The following is an 11645-nucleotide window of genomic DNA, read 5'->3' as shown; positions in this document are numbered from 1 at the left end:
ACAGAAACATCAGCGCATGTTTGCCATCCTCAAGCGCAACAAATGGAATTTGGTGGTAATGTAAAAAGATATAAGCTGCAGAAATACAAATATAAGTTGTGGGAAAATGTCTAACTTTGGATCATATAGCCTGCGAGCAATAAGCAGCCGCTTGCGCGTGAGCTTTAAATGGAAATTGAGAGGTATTATCTCTGAGGTTGTTTGCTCAAAGAGTCTGGAATACATATTTATAGTCTGCATTTGTGTGTGTTCAGTAGCAGTAACTTGTTTTTAAATTAGCATTTCAATATCCCTCTAATGAAATGTTTCTTATTTTCAGCATCAGTGGGCGCTGCTGCAGTGTGCATCTCTCTCTGTCCTCCTTTCCTCTTCACTGTGCATCCCCTGCTCTCGCTCTCTCCATCTCACACAAACACATACACACACACTTACTGCCTCTCGCACACACACACACACACACACACACACACACACACACACACACACACACACACACACACACACACACACTGTCTCTCTCTCTCTGCCTGTCTTTCTCCTCCCTATATTTTCCTCTTTATATTCTCTCTAATTCCTTCATCCCTCCCCCTTTCCCAACTTGATCTGCCCCTCTCTATTGCACAGTATCTCCCTCCCTCCCTCCCTCTCTTTTTCGCTCTCTCTCTCTGTCACACACTCGACTCTTTCGCTCTCACTGAGACTCGAGCACATGCAGACAGAGAGAGAGGGGGGATGAACGAGGTGCACACATGTGAGGATCTCCTGAACTGCTGGGGCAAGGCAGGGCTGGTGAAGAGAGAAGAAGAAGAGGAAGAGGAGGAGGAGGAGGAATAGAGGAATACTGCAGTGACCGGCCAGCTTCTTTCTCTCTCTCTCTCTCTCTCACTCACTCTCTCTCTTTCTCTCGCTGCTTCACTGCTTTCATCCCCCTGTCTTCTTCATCCCCTTCTCTCCCCCTCTGCCAATTATACCATGAACCTGCCTGCTGCTTGTTGCTAAGGGGGAGCCAACCAGGGGAGCAGAGTGGACCAGGCATTATTTTGTTTCTAAGGTAATGAATGCTTCAGTAATGTCAACTGTCAGGTGTCACAGATGTTGCATTGCACTAGGCTGCTCGCCTGCTGAGAGTGAATTGGGCTTTTGGATTCACAATCACAATATGGTTGTGGGTGTATCTGGAGCACAGCTTGTTTTGTACATGTTTGTGTGTGAACTCTTTGCTAGTTTATTCAGTTTGTTTCAGTTGACTGGGCGTCTGTGGGCTTGTTTATTTGGGCCATTGCAGGGGGTTCTGCCCTGTGAATATATGTGTGTGTCTGTGTGTGTGTGTGCAGTCTCCTTTTGTGTTTGACTCCCCGTAAATTGATATTTGCAGTGCGCTTGGATTTGAGAGTGTGCATGTGCAGAGACTCACACATACACTGTACATGAGGGTATGCTGGTGCTCTCTTGCTGTCTTGAAGCAGCTGTCAGGGTCCTTGTTCTGTCTGCTTCACTTTGACACACGCTTTCAATTAACGTCTTGGACGGGCCCTCTGTGGACTTTGATTTACATGCTTGAGCAGCTCAATTGGGAGGTAGTTGTTCTCTAGAATTACAGCTTCCTGTCCACAGGTGACATATTGGCACACTATTGTTTTCTTTAAGCAGGTGCTATGCAATCCATACTGCCTGCCTTTCTATACGGCCCTTGAGGCGAACACAAAGATTAGCTGTCTAATGTGCTCAGACTCTAAAAAGAGCACAGGCGCGTTAGCCAATGGGGAGTGCTGCACTCCGCACTTCTGGTGGCAATAACAAACAGTGAGGCGAGAGCGGATGATTACTTATTCACTCATGCACATCACCATGCTCTGTGGTGTAATAGATTTAAGTGTTCAACTATGGTGACAAAGCCACCTTGCATGTCTTGCTGTTGTGCAAGCTGGTGCCACACTGAATGTGAACAATTTTAATTTCCACCTCTCTCTCCACCAGAGCCATTATCTGCAATTGTTCAAACTTGTAACATTGCACGGCTGCAATTACATAATTCAACTACTCCAAATCCCTTGCCAGCCGCTGGCCCTTGGCAAGATGCAGTGTTACTAATTCAGTTAATGTATGAAGGTTTCATATTGTTTCATATTGTGCCTGCTCATTTGTGCCTGTCATGAAGTGCTGTCTTGTGTCCTCTGTGCCTTCTCTCCTCAATAGCTTATCACAGTTCTTTTTCAAACACAAATAGCTGTTACAGTGAATAGTGAGGTCCAGTGAGCCGTGTGATTATTTTTTTCCTGGCAGCTTTATCCTCTCGCACTTTGTATTTTTTTAAGTACCAAAAATTATGAATGTGTTGAACTGTGTAATCCACCCCCTCACGCCCTCTTTCCTCCACACGATTAAGGGACTAACAAAAATGGTTTAACCCATTTTTAACACACAGGAGCCCTCAATGGCAAAGGGTAGACAGGGCTAAGGGGGCTCGTTGAAACACATCAGCGTAGGTTACAGAAATCCTTAGTTAAACAGAATTAATTCTCCTGAGAGAGTGGGAGGGAGCGAGTGTGGACACAGCCTAGAGAAAGTGATGGGGACTGTGTAGAGGTTGTAAATAAATCCCTTAACAGCAGCTCTTAAAGTATGAAGCCTGGGGGGGGTTAATGTGGGGAGTGCAGGCAGATCAGAGGTAACCATCAGTTAATGGAGTCAACACTTACTTACGCTTAACATAAAAATAAAAAGCAAATGTAGACACCAGCACTTACCAAAGTTAAACCATCAGTCTTACCTCAGCAACACTGAGTTCATTCATTATGAACATCTTTTTAAAAAAAGAAAAAAGAAAGATGACTCATCACAGCCACATATACTACGTGTTGTAAACACATCTGTGCTTTATACATAATTACTGCCACCCTGACTACCCTGAGCTGTCATACTGTACTGCATAAGTAATGTTTTTTTATCAGATGTATCCCTACAGCTGTGTCAGATAAAATATTCCCTCATCACCACACTTCACATTTCAAATGTGTTCAATTGATGTTATTTGACACTATTAATTATATGTTTTGAACAATTGATCTGTCATTGTGGTTGTCATGGTTTGCTATGGCAGACACTTTTTGTTAGTTTTGTTTTCGAGTTTTTGCACTTCCTGTTTTATTTTGTATTGGTTTCCTTGAGTGTCTGTGTGTTGCTTCTTGTCATGGTCCTGTTTCTGTGTAGTGATTGTCTGCCCCGCCCTAATGTGTTTCACCTGTGTTCAATCATCCTTGCCTCCCTTGTCTATATAGTCCTTGTGCTCCCCTTTGTCTGTGTCGGTTCGTCCCTTTTTAGTTCAGGGTTTGTTCATGTCTGTTCACGGCTGTTCATGTCTGATTTTTGGTTAAATAAACCTGCCTGCACCTTTCCCCAAGAGTGGACTGCATTTGGGTCCAACTTACCTCGCACATCCTGACAGTGGTCAAGTTCCCATTTGAACAAACTAATGTGGAGTGACAGAAGCTGGACATCAACTTGACCAAATCACATTTGGTATTCCATTTAACTATGTCAACTTTAGCTATCCATTTCAACTGTTGAACTATTAATTTAACTATTTCAACTGTTAACTATTTTTTTCTAGCCATTTAAAAATGTATCTTTTACTTTTAGCAAATTACTCCAACCATTCATTGCTTACTTTTAGCTAACTATTTCAAACTTGTTTTTTCCCTTACTTTTAGCTAACTATTTCCATTATTTTTTAGCTAGTTTATATGTTTATTTTTTGTTTATCCATTACTTTTAGCTGAAAACTAACAATCTGAACAGTTTGCTTTTAGCTATTTATCCTTAGCTGTTTAGACCTCCCTGCTTATGCTAACTACTCAACTGCAACACATAGTCTTCAGGTGTTAAAGCTAACTTAAAATGCAGATACATAGTCTTTATTTTTGGCATGGCAACTGCAGAGATGCCCCATAAGGTATGAGTACTGGTTGAGAATCACTGCTGTATTGCATGTTCATGATTTGACTTTGTAGCTTAGTTAATATTCATCTTACATCAGCCTACCTGGGCTCTCTTATCTGTCCCTACTGTGACAGGCTCCTCCTTTCCCAGACAGCAGCATACATTTTGGCAGCTGAATGTCATGACGATAAAGGCTGGAGGAATTTTGGCTCGCAGGGGGAATAGATGACGCTGACTGATGTTTATCAAATTGTAATTTTGTGTTCTTCCACCGTCCAGTGAATGTGGGGTGCTCTGTTCATGCGGTGCATCTGTTTCTTCGACAGGACAGGTGAAAATGGCGGAGGGGTCCAGAGACCAGGGAGGCGTGGGCACCACTGATCCTGAAGAGGACTCCCCCAATATGATCGTCTACAGAAAGGCAAGGCCAACTCTATGTGTGTGCTACTGTATCTGAGCTATATGATGGGAGAAACATTTGCTGAGGAGCAATGACCCATAGACAGGCTCCTGACAGCCCACTGGTCTGCATCAGTGTGTATCCACCACACACATGGTTTCACTGTCAAACTTAGGTGTCAGTAAGCCTCTCTTTCAACCATCTTGAAACTCCCTCAACTCTTCCTACCGCTGTACCCATCGCTATTCTGTCAAACTTCATCCCTCCAGTGTTTTAATAAGCTCTCAATCCCATCAGTGAGGGTTTGGGCAGTGAGAGGGCCTTTTCGGTGTCAAGGGTAATTACCTCGTCCCCATGGTGCCTCACTTTCAATAGCTGATGTTTGATTGGAGAGGGTGAGCAGTATCGGTGGCTAATTACGTGGATGTTCGGCAGGGAGGAAGTGGCTGATTCTCCAGGGCTAGGATTGGGAGCAGCCAATGAGGGGGTGGTTATTACTCCTCAACCGACGAATAGCTTGTTATTTCTCTGCCAGCAGTGTGACAGCCCACTCAAAAGAAGAAAAAAAAAAGAAAAGCTTCTTTTGATCAGATTTAAACCACGGGATCCACTGCTACCGCAGAGCCTGCTGTCTTGATTACGGTAAAAAAGTGAGCTATAAGCAGGCTGTGGTAGACAGATCCCAAATCTGTTGTTTCATCCTGCTCCTAATGATTGTCCGTTCATATGGCTAGATAAACATATTAGTAGGGAAATGGCTGAGACAGGATGCGAAATAATTGCTGACAGTCAGTTGTTAAAATTTCCTTTTTGGGCGTGTTGTTAACTATGTGTCACTGTGCTTGGTGACATACTGAAGAATTTCTTGTAAACCTCCATCTGTGTAATAAACACCTCCAGTCTGCGGCTCACCTGGAAGAACTGTCAGGACCTCTTTTGTACTCAGAAACTTGATAAATCTCTGACGCTACTTCTGGCAATTATGCTACTGGGATTGTGTGCTAACAACTGAGTGTCACACGTCAGCAGTTGGCAGCAAAAAGACAAGTGGAAGTGCACTGCCAGCAACAATTCACTTGTCTACCGTAAATACCCGTTAGGGTAGCACTGGGCTGTTCCAGTCTCTTAAAGTCTCTGCCAGGAATCCAGGAATAATAATCAATAATCAAATCAGAACTATCACTGTCTTGAGACAAATGTCTTCTATTCTTGAAGCCTGGTATCACATGACTGTCAAAATATTTGTGTAATGTTTTGGGCTATTTTATATGTCTATTCTGCATGGTAATGCATTCATTATTGCAATGCGGTATTGTCATTATCCTCCATGTATTCTAAGAAGCTGTCACACTGCTGAGAGAACTTACTGTAGTTGCATGTAATACTGGGTATCTTCATGGATTTCACAGCGTAGCTTCATTATGTAACACTACACATGCCTGGAGGCAACGCATTTAAGAGGCTAGTTTTTCCTTGTCAGGATCCTGCCTGAGGGAATATTCATCATTTCATGTTTTAGTCATACGCAGTGACAACAGACAGATGATTCTGAGAGTGACAGGACATTTCTGCCCTTCTTCCTTTGAAAATGTGATTTTTGATTTGAAGCTTTTGAGGAAGACAGCTGAGGATACAACACAACTAGATAAGCAAATGTGTGTTTTTTTTTTTTTTTTTAGGAATAATAATTTGAGCTGCAATATTTGTGTTTTGGCAGGCTTAGGTCTGACTGTAGAACCTGACCTTTAATTTAATTGACGGTGCATTTCCTTGTATTTCACCTCAGTGTCAGTCACTACCTTAAGATGTCAAAGAAGCCAAATGATAGAGAGGTGCTGGGTCTTTGAGGGCAGAGTGCCCATGGCCTCTGGACTCAGTGGGTGGGCAGCTTGGCGCAGCGTGAAGGCGCTGCTTGCAGAGAGGCAGATGGCCACCAATATGTTCAGCCGCCTGGGAAAACACTGGCAGCTCCATCCCAAAGGCCTGAGCCCCTGTCAGCTGGAAGACATCAGCATCTTACAAGTGCCCTAGTCAAGAGATAAAAATATTTCAAAGTGTGGGCAGCATCTTTTTGAAATGTGTTGAAGGTTAGGGTTAAAATACCTTCACTTATATTGCCATATCTGTTTCAGAACTATTAAGTTAACTGTGTAGGCAGTTAGACCCAGATGAATGTGATGTATTTAGCCATTAGAGAGGCTGAGTGCTCCGGACGGGAGGAGGCTGTCTTTGTCAGATGCATTGTAGGTGCTGCAGTACTATCCTGCTCCGTCTCTCTCCTCCCACAAAAAAGAGGAAGTCAAGCAAAACAATCCAATAACTGCAGGATGTCTTATTGCCTCAAGAACTTGTAGAGAAAATACAAACGTAAGTTGCACACATACTCTAAGTACACACACACAGGAACTCATACACATGCTTCCTGCACCTTACGTGTTTTGTTGTCGTGTTTTACCTTGCTATGTTCGGCATGCGTTGCAGACAGAAGGTGGTGGGTAGATAAATGGGACTGGCACCAAGAGACGCAAAAAAGAAACCCAAACCATGAAGCACTAGTGTGCGGAGAAATGCAATTAAGCGGAGGAGAGAGGCCACTTCATTGCTCTAATCAGGTAGAGCTCACAAACTATTAATAGTTAACATCTCTCATCCCCTGAGTGCATGTGTGTGTCTTCCCCTTTTCCCCCTCTGCGACTAGGGGGCGAAGACTTATCCGAGCTGTGTTGGCTGCCTGGCTTTTGACAACGCACACATGCACACACACACAGTTAATTGTTGCTGAAGGACTAAAGCACTCCTGTCCTACCACCCAGGGAGAGTTAAGGGTTTGTGCTGCATCCTCTCATCCTTTTATTCAGACCATTAAATGTCTGATTGGATAATTCTTGGCAGTGATACCCACAATACCTGAAGGCCGGTATTATAGCCATAGCATGTGTGGTATGTGTGGTCACACACAGCTTTCATCCAGATGGGTTTTAGGAGCCATTAGCAGATGAATATTAGTAACGAGCCATGCCAGGAGGTTCAAAAGCAATACTTGGTGCCAGTGGCCTTTGGGTGTGTGTAAGCTTTAACACTCTATTAGCAGAGAGTAGTTTGGTTGACAATTGCAGCTGTGTTATTTTGTAGCTCAGTACACACCAAGATTTTCTCTGGTCTTCAATGGATCTGAACATGTGGTGCTCCAAAAGCTCCGTCTGTACCATAAATCAGCACAGAAAATGCTAATGGCGTGGCTCCAGGGATGGCAATATCAGTCCACCACTGAGGTCCAGACTGAAATATCTCAACTTCAATTGGATGGATCGCCAAAAGATTTTACACAGACATTTATGATGATTACAAGATGAATCCTTCCGACTTTGGTGATCCTCTGACTGGAGCAAGCGTCTGCTCTTTCATTGCATTTGAGGTGATGTGCCCCCTTTGGGTTGCTGTTTTGTTGGTGGACCTTTAAGCATGTGTTAGAGATAAAATAAAGAAGCTGTATCTGCTGGATATGCTACTCTGTCTCTATGTCATGTGTACTATTTTTTTCATCAAATTTTCCCAGTAAGGCAAACCCGAGAGACTTCATTTTGTCGGTGGTATAGCAATGGATTTTTTTTTCTTCCTGCCCACTGATTGTAGTGTATTTCTTTCAACTCAGCCTTGTTGTTATCAGTGCTGTTTTTACTACCTTTCCCCTTCTCTTTTTTCTCCCCCATTTATTCCTTTGTTTTCAGCCTTTCTTCTGCTTCTTGCTGATTAATAATTGAAGCTCATTTCAAGCATTCCATCTTCGGAAAAATATCTGGTCCTCTGGGACATCATATCCCCCCCATTCATTTATTCATATCCAGCATATTTTTTATCATCACTTTGTATTTTTATCCGTGTATGTGCTTCTAAATGTGAAGAGGGGAGTGCTAGAGGAGAAAAGAACAAAGGATGCAAAGAAAAGATGGGTTAATGCCTTAATAAAACATAATACTTCTACTCCGTCAGTTGGGCAGATCTTTGAATTTGCATTTGCACGAACATTACAGTTTTGTGATACATGATAGCAGAGGTTTGCTCCTGTAGCCGGAGCTATGTGGTGACTAACACAAGTTTTCACACCTGTGTCACTCCTGCAGACTGGATAGATGTTGAATCTAACATACCCTGAGTGGCGTGAGAAGAAGAAATTACTGTCAATGCCAACTCTAACCTTGCACAGCATCCACATCAGCGGCTGTCAGCGAGTTGAGTTTAGGATGATTTTAGAGACAGGGCACAGAGGGAGTTCACTCCACTCCTACAGAGCGGATGATATGGAAATGCTGGAAATATGTATAAAATTACAGCAATCACACTACCGGTTAGACACTGACTCTCCCTTGAGTGGCAAGAGAAGATGAAATTACTGCAAATGGCAAACTCCCACATCGTCCATTCGCCTACTACAGCAGGGACTGACAGCTGGCTGAGTTTGAAGAGGACTGAGGCGCTGCAGTTGTGCTGGTCAGAAGGAAGCTCGCCTGCCTGTCTTCTTGCTGCCGTCCATGAGTCACACTCTCTTCTCTCTCTCTCTCTCAAGTGCCTCCGGGGCCCATGGAGGGGTATATCTCTTCTCTTTCACGACTAACCTCCATCCGAGGTGTCTATGGGCTGCGATTCGCTGTTCCTCTGTGCACTTAAGATAGCGCGGTCCAGCCGAACGCTCTGGATATCACCTCGGCAGCTGTAGGGACGAGTTCTCCCAGTGCTTTATCATGTATGACCGTTTTAACACCATCCCCACTTGCACCATGGTAGCCTTTATCTGAGGCGCTGGTATGGGCTGAACTATCAGGGTCACGCTGAAGCCTGTGTGCCTGTATGCTAAGTGCCAGTGTGGGTTGCTTTCCTAGTTGGGTCAATAAGATAAAACAACAGTAACAGTGCAAACCTTTATCTCTTATATAACTAACTCCTGTCTGTTTAATGTGTTGGCCTGTCTCTTCGTTCCAGTAAAGCAGAAGGACCAATACATGAAAATCCTGGAAGTTCAATGAAACATACATCATAACTGGATAATAATTCACAGTGTTTTGGCAGCCTGAGCACTGTGTTGACAGGATTATTCACCTCATCCACAGAGAATCACTGTGACTGAAATAAAAGGCTTTACTCCAGTGAGGAAAGTCCTTCCTGTGCCAGTGCCTCTCCTGGTCTCCCTCTCTGTTTGCACAAATGCTGACAATATGCTCTTAAAGGAGCACATTTAATAATGCAGCCAGTGTCTCTGTGCATCTTATTGGGACTATGCAAGCATAGAGTGATGTTAATAGGGAGTTTGGTGGGGGGGTCGGAGGGTTGGATTGGTTGGCACCAATGCGTCCTACTTCTAAATACCCTCCAAAGCCCCCTGAGCCTCCCACTTATCGCAGCCTGAAAAGATTGCTTGGAATTGCACTAGAGATGGAGTACGCCTTAAATACCTCCTCCTGTACTCTGAATAACCTCAGCATCTCTGCAGGACGCTGAGGGTGCTCACCGCACTCCTACAGAGCGGATAATATGGAAATAATATGGAAATACTGGAAATAAAATTACAGCAATTGACTTGGAGAGGATACAAATCTCATTAACTGTCTTTGGGTTAATAGTATCTGTGAATAAACTGTTGCCCAGTTAAACTGTTGTTGATGATGTTGATATAGAATAAACTCTTGTGTCATCATGAGCTGTAAATACTAATGGTTTTATTGGAACTGGCTCTGACATTAGTATGTTAAAAGCTGCTGGTGCTCAGTACCTTCGGGTGACACTCTGACATGTTTGACAGCAGTGACTTGCTGGGCAAACTGTAGCCCTGCGGTAGTGCTGACACACTGAATTAGCAAAAAATGGGATGTAAAAAGAGAACAAGCTATTACAGTCCCACATGGTTTTGTCACATTTTTCAAAACTAATGCATTCACAGCAACCGTGATAATAATTACATCCCTATATAGCATTTATTGTAGGTGTACAAGGCGCCTGCCAGGAGTAAAGTGATTTAAAGAGATTAAACATCAATTCAAAGAAAATCATTCTAAAGTAATAAAGTAATAGTAAAAGTCATCTAAATACTATTGAGAAACTGAGAAAATGCGTCATGAGTCTCACCTGAAGATCTCTGTCTGGACTCATATAGAAGTGAAAAGTCAGCATTGTATTTGGCCGGATTGAGCCATGCTTGGTCAGGAGGTGACGTCTGCTGAGTAAACGCTACTGAAAAAGTAGGGTTAAGCCCAAAAATACATGTGGTAGTCAATTCAAATTCCTGTGCTGAAGGCTGCGATATAGCTTGAAATGAGCAGGACTGAGATCGGCTTTTAAAAGGAGACGACTATCTCATGTCTTTAACTGATTTTTTTTTGATAGTTGGAGGCAGAAACCAGAAACCAGCTGTGAACATAACATTGCCATATCATCACCTTATGAAGCTAATATGCCTAATTTTACATCCAGCAATATAATCATTCATTTAAAGTCATCAGATATTCACGCTACTTTGCTCTCTTGTTTGGTGTCCACCAACTTGTGAGAAAAAAATCGCTTTTTAGCTGCTAAATGCTAACTGTACCAATGCTAACTTTGTCTGTTTGCCATTTGGTGCCTTGCAATTAGCGTACAATGAGTATTTAAAGCTTTCTGTATGGGTTCAAGTGACCCCTTTCACATACAAACAATAATTCCTGTGATCCATTATTAATATGAAAATGTTGATTATAGCCACTTTAAGAACCACAGTCTTTGTATTAGAGCACTTCTGCTGTAAGTTCAAAATTCTCAAAATGAGATAGCCATATTGCAAAAACTAAAAAGCCATTTCTAAATGACAAACTGAGAGCTACAATAAGTTAGACTTGAAGGACTTATCAATATATTGAATAAATACTGGCCTTTATTCTTATGTTTCTCAAAGTTCCTCTCCAGATGTTTAAACCATGTAAAAAATACTCTGCTATGATTAATATTTTTGCTTAACGTGGTTTTCCCCACATAAAAAATAAAATAAATAAATAAATATATCAAAAACTGGGGGCTGTAACCACATAATTTCCTCATAGAAAAATCTGGATCAGGGCTTATGCCCCGCCCAACAGCAGAGTATCAATATAATTAGTGGAGCAAACATGTTTGAACCTCAGTCAGACCCAGACTCAGGAATTTTTGAGGAGTTTATTTGTTTATGTTGTTTGTTAGCTTGTAGCTAACTGGCAGCACGGCAGACACAGTGTTGGTTGCTGTGCTAATGCAAACTCTTGCTCTTTGTACAGACAAGGTTTCAGGGTTATTTTGCCCGCCCCCC

The 11645-nt window shown here is 42.7% G+C and overlaps 1 protein-coding gene across 3 annotated transcripts in view; it reads left to right on the top strand.

Annotated features, from left to right (window-relative positions):
- The first annotated feature begins 572 nt into the window (after window positions 1–572).
- LOC130179962 (regulator of G-protein signaling 6-like) overlaps window positions 573–11645 on the top strand; it is a 41732-nt gene continuing 30659 nt past the window's right edge. The window contains exons 1-2 of one of the 3 annotated variants that reach the window (XM_056393183.1): window positions 573–1051; window positions 4266–4360. In XM_056393183.1, coding sequence (XP_056249158.1) covers window positions 4277–4360 — 84 coding nt within the window. In that variant the 5' untranslated portion in view covers window positions 573–1051; window positions 4266–4276. The remainder of the gene's footprint in view (window positions 1052–4265; window positions 4361–11645) is intronic. The other 2 variants (XM_056393182.1, XM_056393181.1) reach the window with 2 other exon arrangements.

This window comes from Seriola aureovittata, chromosome 13 (assembly GCF_021018895.1).
Source record: "Seriola aureovittata isolate HTS-2021-v1 ecotype China chromosome 13, ASM2101889v1, whole genome shotgun sequence".
NCBI classification, from domain to species: domain Eukaryota; kingdom Metazoa; phylum Chordata; class Actinopteri; order Carangiformes; family Carangidae; genus Seriola; species Seriola aureovittata.
The sequence above is the reverse complement of the archived record's forward strand: the minus strand, read 5'-3'. Positions and strand labels throughout refer to the sequence as shown.